The sequence below is a fragment of the Serinus canaria genome, chromosome Z (assembly GCF_022539315.1).
Source record: "Serinus canaria isolate serCan28SL12 chromosome Z, serCan2020, whole genome shotgun sequence".
Taxonomy (NCBI): Eukaryota; Metazoa; Chordata; class Aves; order Passeriformes; family Fringillidae; genus Serinus; species Serinus canaria.
In genome coordinates this window covers 4391641-4418253 of record NC_066343.1, presented here as the reverse complement: position 1 = coordinate 4418253, position 26613 = coordinate 4391641, and the positions used below count along the sequence as shown (strand labels likewise).

The following is a 26613-nucleotide window of genomic DNA, read 5'->3' as shown; positions in this document are numbered from 1 at the left end:
AAAGATTAAAAGTCAAGTGTGAGAATTCTCTATTTGTCTCTCTCCTCAAAAATACATCAGTGCCTCGTTTGCCTTTCTAAAAAATGCTAACAAATTAATAGAAATTATAATGCAATGAAGTCCTTATCTTAAGGAACCTAGAGGATGGACCCAGAATTCTGTTAGATCCTAGAGGATTTTTATAAATGCTTAATGGTCTCTACTTAGTAATACTTCTCATGGGACTCAGCCAATTTAGCAAAAATTAGAAGACATTTAACTGGCAGCAAAAGCTCTAGCCAAGGAAATAGCTGGAGTTCAAATGAACTCTAAAGGCACCGTATAATTACCACAAATTTATTGAGATGAGCTGTTTCTTAGCTTCTTCCAGCACAGACTGCACAAATAGACCTTTATATTAAAATGAGACTGTTCTGAAACAAGAAAGTGGTTTTGTTTTTTACAACAAAGCATACATTACCTGAAATGGACATTCTTCTCTACTAAACTGAGAAATAGATATGGAATAATTAGAATATTACTGGTTTTAAAGCATATTTATGAGGGTTTGCCCTGCATAGCCTTCAAAAAGCTGGGAGATGTAAATATATGTTTTAGCACTTGTTTCACTGTCACAGTCCTCAAATTAGCTTTCTATATAAAGATTTTTAGCAATCAGTCTACAGAAACATGTTAAAAAGTAATGGCAAAACATTCTACAATGGTTCTGTTTTCCTGTAGTGTGGCAAATGATTGGATGAAAGTGATGTTAGTGTACAGGGTCAGAAAGTGGAATAGCTTGGTTATCATAAACACTGACAGAATCTTCACTGATCAAAATAAAAGCCATCCATGCAATCAAAAAGGAACACAAGACGGGGCTCCACACTTTAATATCTTGTATTAGCTATTCCCATTTACTTGTGACTTTCATTCCTCGAAGATTACTGCACTATAAAATCTGCATTCTGATAGCCAGGTTCAGCATTTGTCTCTGAGCCCAGTATCTTGTCATATTGAATTCTTCCACTGTGCACATCTATGTTCCTCTCTCGTGCATTTCACTTGAATTCTTTCTCATATCTTTTCACTGCTGTATAAAGGAATTGTTGCTGTTCTATGAAATAAAGTATCAAAAGCTGAATGGACTGATGAAAGACATCATTACCTATGAAGCCGGAAACAGCATCACAGAATGCAAAACAAGCAGAGTTACTTTATTCTCAAGAATAAAGTGAGAAGTAGTGAAGTTCATGAAGTGAGTGATGAAAGCTAGCAGACAGAAAGCACACAGTATGAAAAACTGGACTATAGCTTTGGAAAGGCAAACTTAGGATGCTCCATCTGGGAAAGAAAAAAAAATTGTAAACACAAACTTCTGATGCCTTCCTTGTGCCTTTGGATTAAGGAATGATCAACCAGTGCTGTCCAGGATGACAAAGAAATATAACAGGGACCCAAGGTTAAGCTCCCAGAAAGTACAATCACCTTGCAATTTTTGGGGCTGACTGCCCAGAAACACCAGACAAAAACACTGAGGTGAAAGTTGACACTAAATCCATGAAGGGGTTACACAGAGGAGGATGAAATCAACAAGCAACCACGAATTCAAGCCATAGCAATTCTGGCAGACAGTATGCCACTTCCATATAGTACAGTGATTCCTAAAGCATCACTGCCTTGACCTCTCGATTCTCATCTGCAGTTCGCCTCTTTGTGGGCTGTGTGTGAGTCACACCCCCAAAAGACAACACACTTCTTTCACACATCCCAGCCCCTCTGTGCTCTGGCCCCTGCTCTAGACTTCTTTTTTTGAGCATTACTTGCAGAAAGTAATGGTCCAAAGATTGTGACAGGGAACCAGCCAGAAGCCTGGTCTTAACTGGCAGCAACAGCGTGCCTCAGTGCTTACCACACCACTGGATTTACACTAGTTCCTGTGTGATTTGTAATCTGACAACATTCACAGCACAATGCTATTCCTGAAAAGACTGCCATGATATATGGTAATATATGGGATATATGATGCAGTATTTTACATATCTTGACTGCTACAAATGGTTGATTTCTAACAGCTTTTTCTGGACTCTTGGTAGAATGAACATATTTTGCCAAGTTTGGTCATGGAAGAAAACATTCTTGTCTTTGGAGAGAAGGAATAATTTTATATACTTTATAGAATTAGAAATTTGATCTCTTTAAAAGATTACATTATGATGCTTAAAAAATGTAGTCTATTGATAAGTTGTTTTTAATCCCACTCTATGTGTATTTTTAGCTCATTTGTAAAACAAGCTGAGGTTCTAAGTGTTGTCACGTGAGCTGAAAGGCATACAGAATTGAAATATGAACATATTCTGATTGTCATCTTTAAATAGGTAAGGAAGGTAAGATACAGTGCCCTGACGGCATGTGCATAAAATGCACATGTTGCATTTTTAAATGCTCACTAGATGGCAACATTGCTTCTCTTAAATACAGCTGCCAGGGTGTAGACAGCAGCCCTGTAAAAATTTGACTGTCACCTTGGTAGAAGGAATATTAAACCACGGCCTGGAAAAAGAAGTGGAAGAACGTTACACAAGACTAAAAATCATCATTGCTGTTTCGCTGTGGGGTGGGTGGTGGCTTTGTAAATGGAACATAAAGATAGATGCTGTTGTCATGCTTAGGTATGGGCTTTAATTAGTGAGCTCACTGCATTTTGAATGTGGTTTGGAGTGTCCCTTGAAATTGCATCTAATTGACCAATACATGTTCAGTAAGCTGTCTGTTAACACTTGATCTGGCACAGGGAACAAACCCTGGAGATAAAGAGAAGGGTGTTAAGGAATGAGAAATGCTTACCACATGGAGAAGTGCTTTCAAAACCAAAGCACAGCAGACTTTTTAAGACATCAGTCTGATGCTGATATGTATTTGTGTATTGCACATCCAACATTAAGTCTTGTGGACATTCATGAAGAGTACAGACATAGAGGAATAAACTAAGTTCTTCTTTAGTTAATGAGGAGATTTCTGCTGAAAGGAGAAAGGTGTGGGACTGGCTTTCAAATAGATCTTCAGCAGAGGACTTCAGAATGTTTACAGGTAAAAATCTCCCTTCAAGGAGAGAGAGTGAAATAATTCCTGCTTGTACAATATTGCAGCAATGGAAATTAAATAACTTCACAGAGTGTAAATCCCTGGTCTTGAGATGATGTATTAATCCAGCTAAATTACAACTAAATTACAAATACACAGAATGTCATTTGTGGTTACCAAGACCACAAATTTTTTTTAACATACCTATCCTGGGCAAGTTATAAAAAAATTAAGGTTTTCCTTTACTATCACTTTTCAGTCTATGTGCCCAGGTCAAAAGAACTGTGCCTTACAATATAAGGCAGGTGAGGCCTCCTCCAATCCACATTAGGAACGTGTCCTAGGGAGTTATTGCCCATCCTAAGATGCACATAGCAGGGCAGGCTTAGAAGGACTGGGGAAAGGGAAGGTGAAGGGAGCTCACCAGCCTTACTTTATTTTTGGTAGAAATGTAAGCTCTCCAAGCCATTGGGTACCTTCAAACAGGCCTGATATTGAAGAAATGTCATATAAATATATGTAAACAAGACTTCCATCTACAATTATAGAGGCTGGCCTATGTCATGTCCTGTACACTCTAGAAATGTCTTGCTGACTACCTACATGTACACAGCTACAGGGTACCCTTAAGTTTGGCTTGCAGTGAACACTTAGCAAATCTGTTTTCTCCATAACAGCTGGCTAATCATTTCATCTTGTCCTTAAGAAATCACAGGCTGGCAATCTCAACTGGAGTTAAAGCAGGGAAGCCTTTCCAATAAGTTTTACAGACCAAGATTGGAGACACATATTTAGAGAGGAAAATGCAATATTCAGCTCAGTGGCAGATAATATTATGCACATATATTTAAACAAGATAATCTTTTAATTTCACCAAGTCCAAAAAAAAGCCTTTAGTGCCTCCTAATTTAATACCACACTTGGGAGCAAGCAGTGCCATCAGGACCTGGAGCTCCCTTCTCACTTTAGAAGTTCCCACCCTATGGTTTGAGCTCCCACTGCATCATTTCTGCCTCCCCAGATGTGCAGATGGTCATGGAAAAACAGGATGATGCTGCCAATTCCCTGGCAGCTTGAGTCCTTGGGATGTGGGTGTCTCCCACTCTGGCAGCATCAGTGGCTGATGGAACACACCTGGATCATGCCACCCGTGAACAGAAGGACAGGCAGTGGCAGAGCCTGCCTAACTCATCTGGTCACCTCACCTATTTTGTGTTCTGCCTACCCAAATCTATATCAAGTGTCCAAGAAGATGTTTTGAGTTAAGGACAAAAATGCATCCCTTCAAAGAAAAGGGATCTGGACTGGAAATGGACTTGATGACAAGTTAGGGTTCTGCTCTCATGTGTGTATTTATGAGGTTTGGAGTGATGCCTTTATGCTTTGAGGGTTTTTTGTAACAGGAGTGGAATATTGATGAGGGCTGTGCCTAATGGGGAGTTACCTGATTTTGTACACCTTCTCTCCATCATAAGCTCTGACAGTTACATGAGAAATTTGTGACTGTATCTGAAAATGCTTTTTGTTACACTTAACCCCCTCTTCTACAGGAGGCATTGCCTATCCTACTTCTCACAGAGATCAGATAATGTGCAGTTGTATCTAGGCCTATTTAACCCATTTGGAGAAATATAATAATACCAAGCACGTGCAAGAGAGCCCTGTCAGCATGTCTTTCTCCTACACCTATTTGCTAGCACAGTAGATAGATACCAGCAACCATGCAATACAAGATAAGCTATATTTTCCTTGCCATTCCATTCTAATACTACGTGTCAAAACAGTTGCTATGTTAAAATTTTGCATTTCAAAACTGAAATTGTTAAGTTAACAATTTCCATTTCCACTAAAAAGTCTTCTGTAGATGAATGTATGTTCATGAAAAGGAACATTTTCACATTCAAATTAAAGTATAGAACTGTTAAAGATTAAAGTAGCTGTAACCATTTAGATTACTTTTTAGTGGAACTAAAAAATTAACATGTGAAGATGAGCATGTAAATTATGTGTAAATTATGTCATGGAGTATCTTAGAAAATATTATTTTTATAACCGAATCAAAGTGACAGGGAAAGGAAGACTTGTGACTTGGATTTTACAGACTTACTGTTGGATAGCAAGCCAAATATAAATATTTAAGTAATATATGCAATTGCAGCAAGTATTTTAGTCAGGTGCAGCAGGGATCATTATTAGGATTTGTTTTGCAAGCATTTAACATTTTCATAATAATCTGAAAGAGAAGGTTCATAGCATGCTATTTAACTTCAGAGACAATTCTAAACTGAAGGAAATCACAAAGTATCAATGAAGACTGAGACACAATGTGACAGGATTGAAAGAATTAGAAAAATAAGAAAGAGAAAAAGAGATTCAAAAAATAAGAAAGAGAAAAAGAGATTCTCTCCTGTGTAGGATACAGTCAACTGTATCTTACACAGGAGAGAAGTGAGTTTGAAACAAATAAAGCATCAACACCAAAGGAGTAAGTGAATTAGATTTTGGTTGATATGTAATGCAGAAACTGCACAGACTACTTTTGTTCTGAGTGCTTGTGAAGAAGTCTGCTCCTTGGAGAGCTTACAGAAACTTCCAGGAGCTCAAAGGATGAACAAAGTTCCCACACATTCATTCACGAGGAAAAAAACCACAATAGTTGCACTCAAGATCAGGCAAGTGGCAGCAGAGAATGTGCTTATATACATACATTTATTTGAACAGTGTAAGGATCAGAAGAAAGCTAAGACTGGAAATTTTTACCTGGTAGAAAATCATCAGTGCAGGAAAGAACTATCATGATCTGGGATACTTAGTGTTTCTCTAGATCATAGACATGTTGGTACAAAGAAATTTCCATCAGCCACAAGGATCAATGCAGCATAGCTTTTCTATCTCCTATATATTCTCTATGATTTCATCTAACAGTTAAAAGCAGTAACATCTATTTAGCATAAGCTGAGTTTATTTCTAAATGTCACTGTAGTGAGATGCAATTCTGCAGTGAAATTTAAGCACACTATAATATGAAATCAGCACATCCCAGGGCTGCAAGACTGCTGCTCCACAGATGGTCCCACAATCCGCTGCAGCATTAAGAGACATTTTCTACTTCTTTTTAAACACTGAAAATATAATTTGCCTGTGCACTCATCCAAATGTTTTGTGGTGCATCTCTTCCAGTTGTCAGCTGATTTGTTATAACACCCTATCTCTCACTGTCTCCCTTAGCCCCCTCCTGCAGGTGCCACAAATGGCAGACAGCAGTACTTGTATAAAATCGAAGCAATTTAGGAGCTCTAGTTTCAATTTCAAAAGGAAAAAAGGGTAAATCCCAGAGCCTCTGCATTTTGCCATCAGCTCAGAGACAGGCCATTTGCTATGTAACACTCCCTCTGCTCTGGGCTTTTCCCTGCTTTACGTGCTTCAGAAGAGGATGAAACACTTGGAAATGTGGGGTGGATTTACGGCATGATGCTTTAGAGCTAGGAGAGAAAAAAAGTGGGTGAACAACTGAGAATGTTGCATTATTTCTGAGTGAACCTGCGGGAGATAAAAGTTATCTTGAATTGAGTTGAAAAGATGAAACTTCGTCTGAAGTCAAAAGGTCCCATTGACTTCATGGGGATTCTCTGGCCACTAAGGATATAGCGGCCCATGGCCATATTTCGTCTTTGCACTCATTTCTGGAGCTGAGCACAAACCCCAACTCAGGGACTATCAGAACACCTGCACTTCTGGACATGCCCTGGGTGTCTCTGGAAACACTTCCCTTTGGTACTGGTCTCAGGGAAACAGCTCTTAAGGACTGTTTAAGTTGCCTCTCAGCTGGTTTGCAGCAGTGTTGCGAGACTGAGGAATGCACAAGCCAGGTGTGAGCAGCGTTCATGTGGCCATGAGGGCTGAGGGAGCAAAGGTTCATCTCCAATCCTACAGGGTGGGTGTACAGTTTTACGAGACAGTGGCCTAAGCCAAATGTGATAATAAAACAGGTCTTGATAAAGAGAGTGCCAGATAAGTTTTAACTTTCTCCTGGACAATTTGCAGCTAAAGCACACAACGTGTTATAGAGTCCCCTACAAATAAGCACACAAGGGCAGAATACATGCTATCAATTTTAGCTGCAACTTCATTCTTTTAACTTGACAGTAACTTCTACATTCTCGCTACTGTAGTCTATATTGAGGGGAGGCCACAGTCCTCAGTAGGTCTGAGCACAAACACACAGACCTCAGTGTACATCCATGTACACGAGACAGCAAAGTTAGGACAGAACTGTAGGGTTTTTTCCATGATTTGAAATGAATTAATTAAGAGTGTTCTTGAAGATGACTTTTTGCCTTATTCTTTTTTTAAAAATTAAATTCCACTGACAAAGTGTTACCCTTTGATTAAGTTCTTGGCCACAACTGATTCAGCATATTTCACTTCTTCAGGTACCTAATTAGGGTGCCAGTCTTTGTTCATGTTATTTCTTTGGTGAAATACAACTAGAAGCATTAGATGATCAGAAATCCTCCTTAGGCAAAAGTCGCGGTTAGTCATTGAGTTTCTGACAGCCTCACCTCACAGAGAGGTCTCTGTCAGTTGTCAAAAATGAAAGCAAAGGGACAGGCTCTCCAAGGCCTTCAGGCAGAGAAGCAGGGATATCCACAGAAATACATTCAGAGTTTGTGCACTTTATGAATTTAGTGAGCTTGCTCACATCTGTGCAGCTGAAGTGGGAACTGGTACTTTTTCACAGTAAGTACCCTAGAATTGGCTGTTATGGAGATTCTGGGTGTTGACAGGAATACGGATGGTTGGCTGAAGAGATCATTTAACCCTGCCAGTAATGAGCTCATTTGAAACAAGCCCCTTCCTAATTATCACTTAGTTATGATTGATTCATCATCTGCTTTGATGCTCCTATTTAATAAACAGAAATGAACTGCTGGGTTTAAGAACTGCACAATTTTTAGTGAAACCAGAGCTGCCTTAATGTTATGTCAATTAGTTCCCGACTTATTTTCTTTCCCATACTCTCCGTACATGTGTGCACACACATGTGTGAACATGTAACTGTTCTGTACCTGTGTATGGAATGCTTCTGTGACATTTTAATGAAGACAGTGCTGGAGCTTAGCTTACACATACACATTGCACTACAGGAATAAGAATTTTCCTTACCGATTTCGCTCATGGATATCCCTGGAGCTAACTGCCCGCTGTTGAAAGAGCTATAGGTAAACAAGTTTGGTACAGAGGTGAGGTCATAGATAGGTTCCTGCTTTATCTGTTTGATTCCAGTCATGTCTAACCCAGACTGGTCTGGGGAGGGCTGGGCAGAATCCACGTTGTAGTAGCCCTCAGACTTGGGCAGGTCGATGACGTGCCCGTTGGCGTAGGTGCTGCCAGTTTCGTTATTCAGATTGTTCAAGCCATTGCTGATGCTGCTGCTGTAAACCCTGGCCAGAGCTTCTGCCTCACCACTCTGCTGCTGCCGCTGCTCCTGCAGTCGCTGCTGGTGCTTCTGCACTTCAGCATACAAGCTATCCCTCTGCTTTTTGGACATTCTTCCAAATTTCACAGCTGAAAAGCAAAGCACAGTGTGAACTATTGTGGTCTTTAAATTTTTTCCTGATTCCCCTCAACCCCACCACTCTTCTGGTATTAAGTTTCAGGGTTAATTTTGCCATAGAAACATCCTTTTCTGTGGAAATGAGAAAGGCTGCAAAGCTTTACCTCACAAACATCTCATAAAGGGAAAAATATTGTGTACTTAAATTTACCAGGTGACAACAACGACTCCTATTTGACAGGAGGGCCTCAGTCAAGCAATTCACTTCCCATTAAGAATGTTAAAAAGACCATGCATCCTTTTATATCACTGTGTTCACTGAGCAACCACCCAGAGACGTATGAAATGTACAGTCTGTGAAGTCACATCCATTTACTAACTTTTCACAAACCTTTACACAGTACACTAACAAGATTAGTATTCTGGGTGAAAACGAGCCCTAAAGACTTACTATCACATCCTTTCACTGGGGTGTTATCCTCTTACTTTAAAAAAAAAAAAAAAAATACAGATTAGAACCTAGAGGAAAATAGATTTGAAGGTAAACAGCACAAATGACTGTCATCTTTTCCACTGAGCAAATGCACAAATCCATGCACTCCTTCTGATGAGAAAGGGAGGAAAATATTAGAGGCCAAACCATTTTCACCAGAAACAGGGTTCATCACACCGAGATTGAAATTTTCAAAGGTGACAGGCTGATTGCTGTGGAACTAGGAGGAGTAAATTCACAGCCTGTATATACAGTAGATCACAGCTGATCATCACTCTCCAGCCCCATCTCTCTGTAAATTCAGGTCTTTTACTGCACTAGATCTTGGGATCTTAGAGCAGAGACAGTTGTTGATTGTACTCTAAAACGAGTGAGAGATACAGAATTCATCAGAACAGGTAAGGGGATACAGTTCCAGAAATACAGACTTCTACATATTATGAGGTGTATTTTCTATATTGTGTATTTCAAGTCCATCTTAGATTTGGATCAATTCAGAATCACATTTATTAGCACATGACTCTCATTTAGCTCTTGAGAAGAGTTTGAACCTATATGTGGATAAATGTGAAATCCTTCAATCAGGGAAAAGAACAGAAAAAGTAGAGCATAATATAAAAATACAGTGCCAGAACAACAAGGTGACAGCTGCTTTGATTTATTTTCACTTTTTTTTTTTAAATTTTTTTACATCAAGAGGGTTTTTATCTTATTGCCAACCTCAGTTTAGCTGCAACCCTACACTCAGGCAACCAGCTATGTCACACAAACTCAGCCTGACCCTGGAATCAGTGCACGGTGTGCTGCATACCCTTATAGACAACATTCAATGACTGTATTTTAAATAATTCTGAATAATGCAACTTTCTTCAAATTTAGGGCCTTGGCAATAAAACCAATGTTTATCCACATTATATATTCATTAATTGGATTCTCCAGCTGCTGTCAATTAGCATCTTGCCTCTGCATGATAAAAATGAATTTATTACATGGCTGAGAGGTAAAAATCAAATTAAAGTTTTCTGTCAAAAAATTCACACCGCCAATTTTAAATTTGCAAGAGCTCTTAATATTCTTAATCCTAAAAAATCATAAAGATGCTTACATGAACTATGAGAGAACAAAGCAATGCTGTTGAAAGAATCACTCATTTTGTCTCTGAATTACTGGTTGGGAAGATGGCACTGTCAGTCACATTAAAATGCCCCTGTGATTTACCTTAAATCATTGGAAGATACTACCTTCAGGAGAAAAGCATGTGCTGTTAAATTGTTGAAATGTTACTTTACTCACCATGAAGAATTAGGAGCTAAGGTGTCAAGTAAACTGGATGCTAGGACCAAAAAGAATTCATGGACCAAAGGCCCTTCCCAGGTGAGGCTGGTAAACAAGTAACTTCAGTGAGACATAAGACACACTGAGGTAGAAGAAGACCTATTGTGGTTCAAATTTTGAACAAGTTTATAGTCTGTGGACCATCTAAATAAATAGCTCTCAATGTAACTCAATTTAAAAATACACATGTTGTGTCAACCTTTTAAGAGAGAAAAATTGCTTCCAGGAAAGTGAAATAAACATAAAATGTTAAAAAAATTAGAGCATTGTCCTCTAATACTTTCTCACTACATAAAACATGTTTTTGAGCTGGAAATCCCCTGCACAAGGAGCGGTGCCCAGGGCATGTCAGCTGTGGGCAACCTTGCCCAAGCCTCCCATTCCCGGCAGCTTTTGTGGGATGCATGTTCTCAGCCTGCTGATATTGGCTGATCACACCACAGTCTGGGAGGTGGACCAGAGCTCTACAAGGAGCATAGGACCCTGAGATGGCACAGACTGTGGAGCTTCCCTCTGGCATAGGATACACTTTCAGTACTAAATTAGGAAACAGTCTTCTACAGACCCAGATAGGTACAAGAGGCAATGTGCAAGTAAAAGAGATTTGGTTTCTTCCAACGCAAAATATTTGGTCAAGTGCACTGACTAAAACAACCAGAAACCCCTAATGATATCAAGGTGTAAATCTGTGTAGGGTTGTGCCTCCTTACTACCAGTCCTTTAGAGATCTCAGGGAAATGATGCTTTCACACATCAATATTAAATGTTAAGATAAATGCCGATGTTTAATGTAATACTTAATATAAACCCACCTCTCCAGAGGTGACCTTTTTGTGCTCTGCGCTTTTGATTAGAATAACATATTTCACTTCTGACTCTTTTTGCTCTAAACTGATACTGCTCTCCATTTTGTGATTTCCCCACCCCCGTCCATGAAAATAGCCTTCTTTGTTAACCGGATGGCAAAGATCGTCTCACAGCGCACGCATTACAAAGCACGGAGCTTCTCCTCTCTCTCTTTGCAGAAATCTACAGGGAGTTTAAGTAAGTCAGCAGCGAAGAAAAGTTTCAAAGGGCTTAGATGTGAAGCATGGATTTGACTCCTTACCATCTCGAGACATTCCCAGGGCGAGACATTTCTGCAGTCGGCAGTGCTGGCAGCGATTTCTGTTGGTTCTGTCAATTAAACAGTTTCTCTGTCTTGGACAGGAATAGGATGCATTGTTCTGCTGGCTCCTCCGAAAGAATCCCTTGGGGCAAGAGAGCAGGAAAGACAAAGTATTGCCACGAGTGTATTTATGTGTGTGAGCATGCATGCAGACACACACACACACACAGAGCATGCAAACAACCACAGCAAACCCCTGTTTAGAGCACTGCTACTTATGCTGTGGCTCTGCAGGGATGGTGGTATTGTATTAAAGAACATTTAATTATAATAAGGAGATCTGTGTATTATTCTGTAAAGAATATTATTCTACTTTGTTAAAACCTAAATTATGTTACAGAATGCATTTTTATTGTGCAATAACGACCCTGTATCATTTAATTCAGCTCCTAATAGAGGAAAAACTCATCAGCATTTGTAAGAGATGACTTCAAAGTGCTTGTTCTGACATTTCTCCCTTTAATGAAGAGACTCACTGAAACTCTAGAGGTAACAGTTACTGGGTACACATAGCATGAGAAGCTGAAGTCTGCTGTTTGCTGTAACTTGGCAAATGTAGATCTGATCTGGAGAGGCATATGATTCAGGAGTGAAGTAATTAAAATTCAGTCTTCACAAAAGCACTAGGATATAATGACTGTATCAAGTGAAGCCAACACACAAAGGAGAAAGCAACACCTTTAGGTACTACCATGAGAATGTAATGGCATTTTCCACAGGCTGTTTGTCTAGAGATCTGAGGGCTAGAGGGGGAGCATATCCACCTAGGTCCTTAGGAGCTTCCAGCTGCTACGAGGTGGTGCCAAGAGGGGCACCAAAAGGTGCTTCTACTGTTAGAAGCAGCTGAGGTGACAAGAGGAATGAGCCAGGGGGTGAAGAGAAAAAAAAAAAAAAGATCTATGGCAAATAAATAAATGAATAAATAAATAAATAATAAAGATCAGGAGTATCTGCAAGTCCAGAGTAAAAAAAACAAAGTAGAGAACTTCCCTAACCAGTCTGGCAACTTCAAATGCAAGCAGTGCAGGTTGTGGTGGGGAAGCTGAAGGATAGCCTGGCCACTGGCTATGAGTAGTAAAACAGCAGAAATATCATTACTGCAGTTACACCTCTCTCCAGAAGCGACACCAAAGTGCTTGTGCCTTTCTGGTGGGCTTGCAAACACCTTGGAAAAAAGCCAGAAAGCAACAGCTGACTTCCTTTATGAGGAAAAAAATAGTGTATCTCTGCATAGGTTGATGGATGTTAATACTGAGCAATGGACAAAGTCACAAGGTGACAGTGCTACAGCTCTCAGCTCACTTGCTACAGTTTATACATGAATTCTCACTCAGGTCCCTGCTAGCTGAATGTGTGTCAGTAACAGTGACAGGCATGGTGTTCCACCAAAGACACTGCTAGTTCTTGAAGCCAAGCAGAGACACCCACTTGAACTGGGTTGAGCTTGTTCTATCAGTGATTACCTTGTATCTAAAATATAAAATAAATTTTATCACTCATACTTTTCAGAAAATAGATGTCTTTTGGGGTAACTCTCAGAAAAATTCTGGTGGAAACTTAACTGATCTTAGCTGACCAAATCTTTCCTGATATGGCAGAGCTGCCTTTAATTTAAGACTAAATGGATGCTAATTGCAGATGTCTTTGCTGAACTTTATAGCCAGTCTTGGTTTTGACTTGTGAAGGGTTTTCTGTTTTCAGTTTTAGATTTTAGCAGCATCTATGGATTTCACAAAAAAAAAAAATATTCAGTAATGTTAAAAAACACACTCAACCATTTAGCATTGACAGTGCTTTCTGCTGCAGTACTTTTTGTTCCCTTTAAGGTTGATCTCATCTCAGAGGAATTTGTTTCATCTTTGCCCTCCTTGGGAAAAAAGGACCATATTATGTATCAAGGGTTACATAAGAGAATTAATTTACAGCGGGTAATTAATTTTTCTGAGGAGAATTTTATGTTCTCATTCTTCTGCATAAGATCTAAATGTTGTCTTATAAAATAGAGATAATCCTCTCATTTTATTTTTATGGTATCTTTATATAGATTTGGCTACATTGTTTTACACTGGAATAATTCAATTTTGTGTGAAGGAAGATGTATTTCATAACTGAGGAGCTAAAGAGTTAAAGACAGATTTCCCAGTACTTCCGACATGGACAACAAATCTTTGAGCAAATCACTTCACCCACAACCCACAGCCAATCTGAGAAAAGAAACTGCTGAATGAACTACTTTCTAATTCATGACAAAACAGTGGTGGAAAGTTCTTTGCTGTGGGGGAAGGCACAAGAAATGATAAAAGGCTTCTTAGTGAAGAAGAAGCCACATAGATAGATGCGATGCAAACTTATCCTCAGGTTTCACCCTTTCTGTAAGAATAGTGCCAGAGCTGCAAACTCACTCAGTGGTCCCAGCAGGACCACTGCAAATGCACATTCAGCATAAGGCAGGTATGCACACAAACCAACAGCAGTAGTTCACATCACCCTTAGGCACTTGGAATATGGATCTGCCACGGCATAGCTTAAGTAGCAACACTGAGTTGAAGGATTTTGTGTTCCTTGAAGTTTGCAGCACCGCCACTGGCACTGTAATTCTTGAATGTGGTATCCTGAAATTCTGTGGTTGGGTGGTGCCCATATGTGTGTGCTTGTGGAGTGATTCCACCCTCTTTCTTCCACTCATGGCCTCTATTCTTAATCGTTTCAGGTTTCCAACAAACCGAGACAAAAAGAGCCAGAAATGTGGATTATGCAGGCAGAGTGAATAGCTGTTTAAATGCTGGGCACTCACATGGGTAGCAGAGCTTCACTGCCAGAAATAGTGCTTGCCTTAACAGGGAGCTCTGACAGGCTGGGATGCCTCCCAGTGGAACTGGCATGAAAAACCCACACCTTTTTTTCATACAGGCTCACAAAACAAGATTAGACTAATTGATCTGATACAGAAAAACTGGCACAAACCCAGTGGGGTTAAAACTCATACGTGGAAGAGAATCTCTTTATCTCAATGAGGGGTCTACTCACAGAGCACAGTGGTATCATCTCTTGAGGCACACACAAGGGCCAGCATTAACCCTAATTACTTCTACGGAAGACTATACCCCTAGACAGTCTGTGGGCTCTGAGTACTGAGAGAAGATGCTCTTTTTCTGCTTAAAGAAATTTCCTTCCATAGCTTTTGTGCCAATTTTGAAGTATCAGATCAATTAGTTTAATCCTGTTTCATGTGATTGTCATAAGAAGATGCTTATTTCTAGTCCAGTGCTGCAGTAAGACAAAGATACACTGAAAATTGTTCTGCTTACAATTGTCAATGTTCCTGAAAAAAACCCTTGATCTTTACCAGTATATCGGTTCTCAATGTACTGGCATTAAAGTATTTCTTTTGCAAATGGGTGCACCCAAATTTTCAGATTTCTCAGCTGCTCTAATACTTTGTAAAGCATTAGGTACAGACTTGTGATTTCACACTGCAAATAGGCACCCATTTTCAAAAGTCCTGGCTTGTGTGTTCCACATACAAGAAATCAGAGATTCTGCCTCTCTATCTTTGCAATTTCCCATTTACAATTAAAACTGAAATACCAACATGTAGTATGAAACTCTTGTTTGTCATGAGTAATAATGTTGTTCCTCAGATAATGAAATCATAGACAATTTTCAAAACTGAATATCGAGGCCTTTCTTCTCTTTGCTTGGGTCTGATTTGTGTTATTTGAACTAATGCCTGAAATAATATGTCAGTATGTCTAAGCAGTGGGTCTGTGCATTTCCCCCTCTCCACCCCTTTTTTAACCCCCAATTCCCAGCAACTGCTCTTGCACTAATGCCTTTAAGGAAGAGGACAAAGAATCCTTTTACACTGCTCATAATGCAAGGCATTCTTTCTTTTTGAGATTACAGTTTGGTCTGGAGATTGTGCAAAAAGAGATAAAGAAGGACCCAAGTCACACCTGTAAGCTCTGAAAAAAGACTGACCAGAAGTAACACGCCAGCTGTAATGCTACATGGGTTGTATAGGAAACAAGATAAGAAATCCACCCCTTTCAACGCTGATTTAAGGTGGAACAGGTGTGACTTACAGTTGCCAGCCTCTGTTGGTGTCAGCACTTACACTGCACCAGATGTAATTAATACATGTTTCAAACAAGGAGGTAGCTCTAGAGACTATTTGATAAAATGGAAAGCAACTAGGAAAATTAGACATGAAATACATCTTTTTCATCAGTAGGCTTTACAGCCTTTGGCACCACTTGTTTGAAAGCTTGTAAGAGTGTATCATTGTACAGGGGTGCCTGAGGCTAATGCAAATGATGATGACTATGCTGTATTAAAATCTCATACCTTGCAGCCTTCACATGTGATGACTCCATAGTGTATTCCCGAGGATTTATCACCACAAATTTTGCATGGTATTACTTCAATTTGTGCTGAAAGAGAAAACAAGACAGATATTTTGGGTACATAATCGTATTTAATTTCTTTTTTTCCTCAAAATGAGATCTTTAGAAACAGAGAGTAGATAACCAGTTGAACCCCAACAATACAAAAACGCTTTGAATTGTACGTCTTGTTTCTGAATGCTTTTGTTTGGCAAATTTTAAATGCTTCACATTATATAGTTTTTGCCACATCCCACAAACCTTTTCAGCATTTTAAAATGTCTCACAATTAGTGAGCTTTTTCTTATGTTCCTTTTTTAAAGTTTTCTTTTTCAAATGGCTAATTTTATAACTATTATTGCTAATGACAGTCATTAAGGGTCCTAAAGAATAATCTGGATCGTCCTTTCCTACATGCTTCAAATATTTGTGACTTTGCATTATTCTGAGGTAGTGATGCAGGATGTATTTTGATGCCCTTTTTAAAGCAGAGTAGAGATGATGAAGTTTTCACTTTCTTCAAATTACATTCAAGACATGAAGATACTAATACCAGTGTCAGAGACAGGGGGGTAAAAGCTTGCTTAATCTTCCTCTCCTCAAACAACTTGTTTTGACACTGGGTCATTAGCAGGCAAGGCCCAGAGATGGAGTTTAGGCAGCCAGTGGCTGTGGGCTGGGAGAGTCAGGTACAGTCTGAAAAATGCTTAAATATGTATGTGCTTCAGATCCTTTTATAAACATAGTGGTCATCTGATTCTGAGAGGGAAAACACATTTCATTATCTTTCTTTTTTTTTTTTTTTTTGCTAATGCAACTGTTTGATTCTCTCAATTACTTTGAATCCTGTGTCTTTCCTTTGATGATGTTGTAGGAGCAAATACTTAGACACATAAGGAAAAACTGTGCCTTTATTTAAGTCAGATGAACTGAGAAGAAATGTTAAACTTATTTTCTCTCCCTTTCATTTTCTTCTGTGTAGGATGCATGCCTCCATGCTATTCTCCTCCTTCTTGGAAGCAGCATCACATTTGCAAAGTGCTCCTGGCAGCTGCTGTTTCTCCATGCCCAGGGCAGGAACACCAGCAGTTCTCTGCAGCTCAAGTCACCCATCAAATCCTTGAGTAGAAAAGCTTTTTTAGTAGAACTAGCCCAAGCACAAGGATAGGTAACTGTTAGTACGTTTAACAAGACACATTTAACTCTAAAATGGATTGAGACAGGGAAACAAGATTATTGTCCAGATGCTAATCCTAAAAAGAGCATCCCATTTCAAACTTGTGGGCTGTTAAAAAGATTAAAAAAACTGGAAAAAACCCATGCTTAAGAATGACTGCACATTGTAATCTAAGCACCAAATATGCTTGCACAGTGGATACTGAGAAAATATAATCATATAGCCTGGATTATGCCCTGTTTTTACTTATGATTATCATTTGTCTCTTTTAGCAGAAGCCAGAAGTTTCCTTCCTACCACTTCCTTCCTTCCTTCTTTCCTCCCACCACCCTGTAGTTAAACAACTAAAACTCAGTTCTGTGTCCCAGTGAGCCACCACCACACTTCCCTCTGAAAGGTGCAGTGCCTACCCTACTGCTTTATCCTCCTTTTTAGTGTAGAGGTTGAAGGGGTAAACTGCACACGGGGAACACTAGCAGGGACTCTAGTCTGGAAAGTCAATTAACTATTCCCTTGGCAAGAGGAACTTATATGGATGGCTGAAGAGGCTTTAGCTCCCCACTGTGAGCTCATTTTCCTGACATACTCTTTCTGATCTAGCATAATTTAAGGGTTGGGCAAGTAAACAAGTTTTAAAACTGCTCCTAATCCATATTGTACAGAGGAACTCCTTAATAAAAAAGTGCTTGCAGTTCTTTGGAAATTTTTCCGGGTTGGCCCTGCTCAAAAATTCCTATGCCTTATGCCCACTGGGATAAAAAAACCCACTTAAATATGTGCCTCCAGGCACTGCTGTTTGTGAGGCTACTTTGAGTAACTGCTCACAGGTCTCTGCTTGAGAGTCATGTGGATGGAGCTCTGGGACCATGTGCTGCTTTATGTTTAATTGACGTATGTCAATGTCAGAGGCAGGAACTACAATGAGAATTGAAATAAATCTGCAGGAAAAGACAGGGCAGAGATAAAAAAAAAAAACCACCACAAAAATATCAAGGTACTTTTAATGTGACTTGCACATACCATTTGTAACTCTGATAGGAACAGAGAGAGAAGAATTGGTCCTGAGACACTGATTTAGCACAGTACTTTTTACTGTAAGCAAACAATAATTCCATGCATGAGTCTCAGTTATAAGCTCTACATTCATGGTGTTTGTGGATCAAGTACCTAAAGGCTAAGGCTTTGTGTTTCAATTAATATGTAAAAAATATTTTAGACTTGCGACTCTTCAGTTAATTCAAACCTTTATTTGAAAATAACCATTCTATAAATTAGTAATTTTAGGTTTGTCTAGGAAATTGCTACCATTTCTCATTAAGAGAACTCAAAGAAAAGACATCTTTAGGACACAGAAGGGATTTAAATAAGTTTGGGAAAATGTATTTTGCGCCTGTCCCAGACATTTCTTTCATAAAAAAGCCAAACAATTTCAGGATTCCTAACAGACATCTTGGTTGTACAGGTCAGATAAAAAAGAACCCACTGTATTCCCAGAAGGGTTTTGAGGTACTGTAGTGAACCATACACAGCATACCACGTTTCCTTTGCAGATATAATCACAGGTCACAGACTGCAGAATATTCTGAGTTGAAAGGGACACAAGAATCCTCAAGTTCAACTCTTAAGTGAGTGGCATGTATGGGGATTGAACACACTGCCTTGGCATTAGTAGTTGGCACAGGGTACTACTCTTTTTGCACGTTCTGGTTCTATTTGTCCACCTACAATCTTATGTTATTCTTCTTACTCCCTTCACCTATTAAACCAACAAACATTTCAGGGAGCTGTATATCTGACTCTCTTTACAGCTGTTATAAATAAGCAGCTTTCTTCTGAACTCCTTAAAAATATAAAAGGCATTGACCAAGTGCCGCTTCCTAAGTGTTGAAGGCAAAAATTTAATGAACAAACAACAGTGGAGCTGCCACAATGGTAACTGTCACCAGCTCAGGAACCAAACTTCCACTGGGAGAAATCCCAGTGTGGTAAACTTGAGGAAGGAATTAGAGCAAAACTACTGAGCTCCACTTTGAAAGTCTTTCCCCTTGTCTTTTCACCAATTTTTCCTCTTATTCTATGAGCAAGAAAAATGGCTCCCACCTCTTTTCAAACAAATCTCAATCTGAGCCCACTTGTCCAATTTTTCAGTAAGCACATTGAGATGCACCATTCAATAAAGGCCTGCAAACCCACTATCACCCTAATGTCTAAAAAATGTTTATAATGTTTGGATATGTGCTGCACAGTGATTGCCCCCTACCACCTGCTGTAACATCCTTCCTCAGTACCACAGAGTCATGCCTCTGCAGTACTCATCTCTTATTCTATATTGAGGTTGAAAGTTCTTTAGGATAGGATACTGCCTCCAGTTTTATGGGACAGTCTAAAAGTTGTAATGCCACAATGGAAATTAATTAAATCTACATTTATCTACATTAAATCTACTAGTAATTCTCATCCACAGATGATGGGATAACAACCTGGAATCTAATTCAGTCTCGCAGGAAAACAGAAAGAAGAGTGGAATTCTATCAAAGAAGCAAATCTAAAATTGTCTCACATATTCGAAATGAGCACTTACATATAAACAAATTGGTCATTAGAAACATCTTCAAACTAAACATTAGCTCAAATGTGCCACAAGAAAAATCAAAAGTTCGTTGATGGGTTTTCTTTCTTTCACCAATAGAAAGAAAGAAAAAAAATCCTAAAGGCAGGAAAAAAAATCCTAAAGGCAGGAAAACAATCAGGTTTCAAAAGCTGTTATATGGGTGAAATTAGGAATTAATCTGTAATGGGAGACAGTTTTCTGAATTCCTCTTGAAAGGAAGGTAAGAGTCAACAAGGCAGACGTGTCAGATGTGTATTTGTGGGGATTGTCAGTCACATGCACATGATGCCCAACAGAGACAAACAAAGCTCACATTTTATATAATTTCAGTTTAATATCTGAAGATCTTCACTTGAGAAAGACAGGATTATAATCTCACAGACCTGTAGTTTTGGTTTAAGGGGAAATAAAGACTTGAGCTTTCAGTATTCGGTTCTTGATCAAAAGACGATAATAAAGCATGCCAGGCAAAAAACTTTGAAAAGGAAGTCCTTTTTGTAATTTGTAGATCCAGGAAAGGTTGCACTTGGAAGCATCAAAGCTAATCAGAGAACTGATAGTGAAAAAAACCAGCTGCTTTACCTTTCAAGAATTCCCATCACCCTTTTGTTGGAGTTCCTTGAAAATTGCCTGGTAGATTGGCCTAGTTCCCTTCCATGTTTCTATTCCTAACTGGTTTCAAATTAAGTGCATTCACCATTTTTATCTACTTGCCAACTCTGCCTTTTTTATCCTGACCTCGGTGAGCAGGAAATGCTTTTTTTCCTTGCATGTAACTGTAAGTAGAAGTTTCCATGGTAAGTTAGGCTGGCAATGAGATCTTGGCATCCCCTTTGCTACTGGAATAGATGTTCTCTAGCTTCTCAGCAAGATGTCAGGTGTTTTGCATTTAATAATCTGAAAATATAGAGCTGAGGATACTAGTTATGTTTAGAGCCTCTGTCCTACCTCATGCAGTGGGACCTATATAGTTAGTAATATCTCAGCAAGTTAATTAATTCCAGATAATGTTAATTAATGTCTGTGGAACATTAGCTGTCAATTATAACCCAAATGAGCCATTAGAGGAAACCGATATGGTGCAGTTAACCCAGAAAAGTAATGTTTTCATAAAATCTTAGCACTTTTGGACAGAGATACATTAAGCTCTGACTGTGGGTCTGGCCCCTGGCTTTGTTATAGCAACAGAGACTCTCTGCAAAGCTGATGGTTCTCAAATAAGCCAGTCCTACATCTCATGAGCACAGATACACAAATCTCAAGAAGCAGCAGTTCTTGTCTATCTCTGTGTCTCACTGGGCACAGATATTAGATATCATCTGTACATAATACATAAAAACGTGTCTTGAGTCTCAAGGTAATCAACAGCCCTAGAATTTGGATATTGAGAAATCTGATAGATCATTGCTCAAAAGAGAAATTTGGTACATTAGTGCAAAAAAAGTATTTTTTTCCAATAAGTGCATGCAATTGTCATGTCTGATTTCTTTCATTGTCTCACATTCCTAGACGAAGTTCTTTTAGTTTATAACCAATATCACTTGGAAGGTTATTTGGTAAAGATTTTTTTCTTTTCCCCTTCTTCTTTCATGACTTTCCAGTGGGGAAAAATTAAACAAAAACCCTCCAAAAAAACCCCAACCCAACCCAAACCATGCTGAATTGTATACCAGCTCTCCTTACAGATCAATTCTGCCTTTTGCATGCCTACTCCAAAGACTACTGAAAAAGAGTATTTTAAAACCTAAAGTTTTTTTAATGGCATGTTTTATGTAGTTTCTCTCTGCATCCTTATTGTGTGCATTTAAAATCTATTAAAACACAAGATCAAACCTTAGAAATATGTGTGATAATGTTGTAGAGTGACAAAAAGTTTTAAAATTACATGCTATATATTAGTCTTTTTGTGTATGAAGAAATATGCTTATATCTGCTCTGTAAATACTTCGGAACATGCCTTTCTGAGTTCCATGGCAATAGTAATATTTACTGAACATTGTCAAATGGTTTTAAATAGCTGAATATGAGTTCAAATTATTACAGCTGCTCCACAGCTAAAGGTAATTTAAAGCTGTTCATATTATATCATCTTTTTATATCTTATTGCTACACAGTAATTTTGGAACAAGTCTGGAAAGAATGATATACTTGCCTTTATGTTCAGCAGAGAAGGTGAAATTATAAGGAGAAAAAATGAGCACAGTATAACAATCTTTAGTGCTAATAAGCACTGAAGTAAGAAAAAATGTTTTGTTCAAATACTGTTTCTTTCCTTTCCTAAGTGTAATAACTACGGTGGATCTAAGACTATAATTTAACAATTTGTGAATAGCAGAAAGTTGTTACATTTGTGATGATCCAGGGTTACAGATGAGATGAGATTTTCAGATAGATTTAATATCTTTTATTAGAGCAAGAGATACAATCTTTTTAAAAGAAATGCTTTTATACCCTTAGCTTTTTATCATAACTTAGACAGGAGCAAAGACTTCAAGCCTCTGCAAGGCTGGATGTTTCTCTGTGAAGCAAAGGCACTTGTGAGCAAAAAAAAGGTAACAATTTTAAGAGCAGTGATATAATGTGGAGATAATTATACACTTTGGATCACAGGATTTTTTTTTATTTTCTGTAGACCTGATTATTTCAATCAATTAAAATAATTTCTAATTTTGTAAAAAATTTGTAAATTTGTAAATTAACAACAACTCTGGATTTTCACTGGGTTATTGCAAGATTCGTGCTGTAATTTCCTGGACTCCAGTAAAATACCATATGCTTTGTTGTCAAAAATGTCAGCCCAGCCCTTGGTGAAACACCAAGAGATTAGGAATCTGACAAAGGTACACAAATTGCCACCTAGAAGCTTGTTTGTTTCTTTAATCTGGACAAAGCAGAGTGGCTGAAGTGCATAATAAGCACAAGTGTTCAGGGCTTTCCCAGATATTTTGGAATGGTTCACAGGCAAGGACGACAGCAGAAGAGAGGCAGAACTGCTTGAATGCTCTGCTGGGCAGTGAATACAAAGTACAGCCCACTGTCCAGATCCCAAAAAACAGAATTCAGGTGCCTTGTCAGAAGCTGTGGCTCAAAACGTGATCCCTGAAAGTCTGTGCTCATACAGGTCAGAAAGTGACAAAGGATCAGCAAACTCTGGTGGCTCACTTAGCACTCTGTAAATCTGTATGGAAGCATTTTCATTGCCTCTCAGTGTGAATGTCTCTATATTAATCCATGAATTCCTTTCCCCTGCAACTCAAATTCATGGAAATTATGTGTGTAACTTCAAAGGATGGTTGTACAGTAACACAAGTCATTACACAGCAAAAACATATTGCCAAACTGATGATTTGGGCTCCACGTGTGAGTTAAATCAAAGTTACTTAGCTAAATGATCAAGGCCTTATCCTGGGCTCCCTAAAAAGCTCAGAAACTTGCCCTGTTCATAGGGAAAGATTTGAGAATAGAATATATGCTGAATTATTATGGTACAGTTTATGTTTCCCTCAAAGACTCAAACAATGGTTCTGCTGATACTGCACACTTTCCCTAAAGAGATTATTATGCTAATCCCAAATATTATACTACCCAAGCTATCCTATATTTGACTTCATTAGATCCAATGTTCTGCAAATAATCTCCAGCAGCTTTAGCTAATGTTTATATAAGCTGGTCAGGATGACTGAGTAGTGGTGAATATGCAATACTCTATAACAGTGGAAGTGCACTTGGCTGAAAAAGAGCTGCCTATACAGAAAATACATAGCAAAGTTCTCTCCTATAAGAATCACACATAGTATTCACTCTGCCAAAATGTTTGTCATAATTTCACTTAAAATATTTTATAATATATCAAGCATTTAGCAGGACATATTATCCTCCCTTTCTATTTCTCCTTAGTCAGAAAGCAACTTAGAGTGTGCCAGGTATTTCTGACCTCTTGTTTCCTGAATACAACAATCCACATCTGCCTTCTGAACAAATGGACTAATGAACTCTTCAGAGAAAGAGTTCAGATACCGTGATAAATACTTACAGTCCATTTTGCATGTTGAAGCTGGCTGAAAGGGTCAAACAGTAGTCAGGACCTTAATTTTCTGTGTCAGATATGCACAGATCTCTGCTGTACATTTACAAAGCTGAGCAACACAGAGAAAGATGCTGCAGGAACATGCTGTTTTCCAGGCTGTGGGATCACACACAACCTTATCTTTCCTCACACCCAGCCAAGTGTTACTGCTTGCTGGAGTGGGATGGAAATGAACTTAAAACTTAATTCATCTCATAGTGGAAGGAGGGTGTACTGGTTATTTTTAGCTCTGTCTGTAGCAGCATCCTCTCCAGCTTTTTGCTACCAGACTGCAGCTGCAGCACACTGACAACCTTTGCATCCCTCCTCTCCTCCCCCTTTACCTGCCCAGATTCATTTGAATGTCCCCAAATTCCTACACTTTCAGTAACACTCAAACCTAGAATTCCACACCATGCAAAATCTTCAAGGGAAATGAGGGCTGCTTGCTGCACTGTTAGACTAGAGCACTGCAGCAAAATGAGGGTCAGACTTGCAATATCTGGCACTTTGTGTGGCTGCCACTACAGTCAAAGGAACAACTTCCCATCCACTTTCCTGCACCACTTTTTGCAATACCTTGCTTTAGACACAATAGAACTCCTACAAGGCAAAATTATGAGAGACACAAGCAATATAAAACAATAGTAGTGATTTCAACCTGAAATGATTCTGAAATCATTCTGATGTTGCCTTCTTAATACTTCTTGAACTTCTTCATATTTCCTCATAATTTTGATTATCACTATGGATTTCCACTTTTGCACATTCCTATTTAAATCTTTGCTCCATCTTTTGAAAAGCATTTAAATCAGCTGGAGATATTCTTGGATTTTCATCTGTTGCTGTTTGAAAAAAATGTTGTACTTACCAGCTGTCTACTTACCAATTTAATCTGCCATCTTTTAAAGACAGTAGGAAGAATTACTCTTAGAAAAATTCCAAGTACAGTTGTCTCAAGTAGACTTGAACAACATGTTTAATATCTCCCTCTTTATTTTTCATTGCAATGTCCCATAATGTTAAGGAAGTGAAGAATAAAAATGTTTCAACTCACCAGTTGCGTTAACTTTTATGTTGGTTTGAATATCACACATTTTGTTGTAAATAAATAAATAAATAAGACTTCCAGGAGCAGAACAGTAGTCTTCCTACCAGCCTACTTACTCTGAGTTACACCTGTGCTGTTGCAAAAGTGGAGTCTTAACAGACTGCATTAACAAGATTAAATGGAAGAAGTAATAAGGCATAGACTGTTCCATGTCATTAAAGAAGGGAAGGAGGCTGCTGGAGGCACTTAGTAATGAAAAAATATTTCCTTTTGATACTCTATTCATGTATGCATCTCCTATTTCATTCCAATGATTTTAAATTTTTTTCCCTTGAAATTCTGAATAAATCTCAGATTTCCTTTGTCATCAGTTTTTGCTTAGATTCTATATAAAGACATGGAGGATTAGAGTGGCAGATGTAAGATGCCAAATTATTACAGATAAAATCCCCATGCTGTGAAACTCCATGAACCTACATCTTGCCTACTTTCAGCCAGAGTTAAAAAGTAAGTTTTCTTCCAGTGTTTTCAGGTGTCATGTGACAGACCTGTCTGAATTGCCCCTCTTGAATCCCAGTTGCCCTTAGGTTGCACAGAAAAGGGGAGCTGAGGGGTAAGCCCTCAATATGAACCTCTAACAGAGCTGCTCAGAGCCTGGAACTACTACATTTTTCCCCCTAGCCTTCCATAATGGTTGGAAGTGCATTCCTGTTTCATGGGTTACATGTGCAGAGGCATGCAGTGGCTGTTATGCACCCAGTGTGGGGCAGCTGAACACAGAGCAAGATTTACACAGGCTTCCTGTCAAGAGTAAAACACAGCAAAAAAGTACTTGAGAAGAGAGCATTTCTACAAGACAACTAATACATTACATGCACTGCTTCCTACTAATTCACTTTTCCCTTTTGAGTCTTTGTGGACTTCCTGTGCTTTGAAAGAATTCCTCTCACCTCCCTGTTACATATTCCCAGGCTTTTCTGCAGCGCTGTTACCCCACCTCCAGGTAACCTTTCCTTTTTAATCCATTTTCTTGTGCCCTAACTTTTTTGCATAAAGAAGTTGTTGGAATAAGGGATGATTCAGATTCTAACAGTTCTGTATTTCCTGCCCTGCATATCAATTTCCTTGGAATTCATGCCAAAGATAAAACAGGGAGAAGTTAATTTTCAAGATTCAGTTAGCCTGGTACATACAGAAGACTGTTAGTCATACATACTACTGGGAAAAAAAAAGTTAAAAATTGCCATCTCAGCCATCTTTGCTTTGAATGCTTGCTTAGTTTAGAGAAAACAGTTAAGGATTTTCAAATAAAGAAACCCATGCAAGAGGAAATATTAGGGGAGAGTTCTGAAGTTTAGGAAAACTAGCAGAATTATTGGAGATTGGGAAAAGTACAGAAAACAAACAAATACATGAGCTGAGACTAGTCAGACTGAAAAAATATTTCCCCAGTAATACAGAAAACATTATTTGAAGGATAGTAAGGATGAGTTAATTACTTGCAACAACTCATTTAAATTTGCATAAGCATTACACAGCTATTTGTTCATGTCTGTTCCTAGAATCAACCACATATAGTCACATACATGTGTTGCTCTGGATTTATAATCTTAAATACAGTCTCCAGCTCTTGGCCTGTGGCATTTTGATGAATAAACATTTTCTGGCCTGGTAAAAAACAGTTCACTCTCTATTATTTCATTAATT

General features: G+C 38.7%; 1 protein-coding gene across 1 annotated transcript in view; it reads right to left on the bottom strand.

Annotated features, from left to right (window-relative positions):
• The window catches only part of RORB (RAR related orphan receptor B), a 131052-nt gene that overhangs the window by 19017 nt on the left and 85422 nt on the right, over positions 1–26613 (bottom strand). The window contains exons 2-4 of the mRNA XM_050986891.1: positions 15964–16049; positions 11557–11698; positions 8230–8631 (exon numbers count right to left, since the gene is read on the bottom strand). Coding sequence (XP_050842848.1) covers positions 8230–8631; positions 11557–11698; positions 15964–16049 — 630 coding nt within the window. The remainder of the gene's footprint in view (positions 1–8229; positions 8632–11556; positions 11699–15963; positions 16050–26613) is intronic.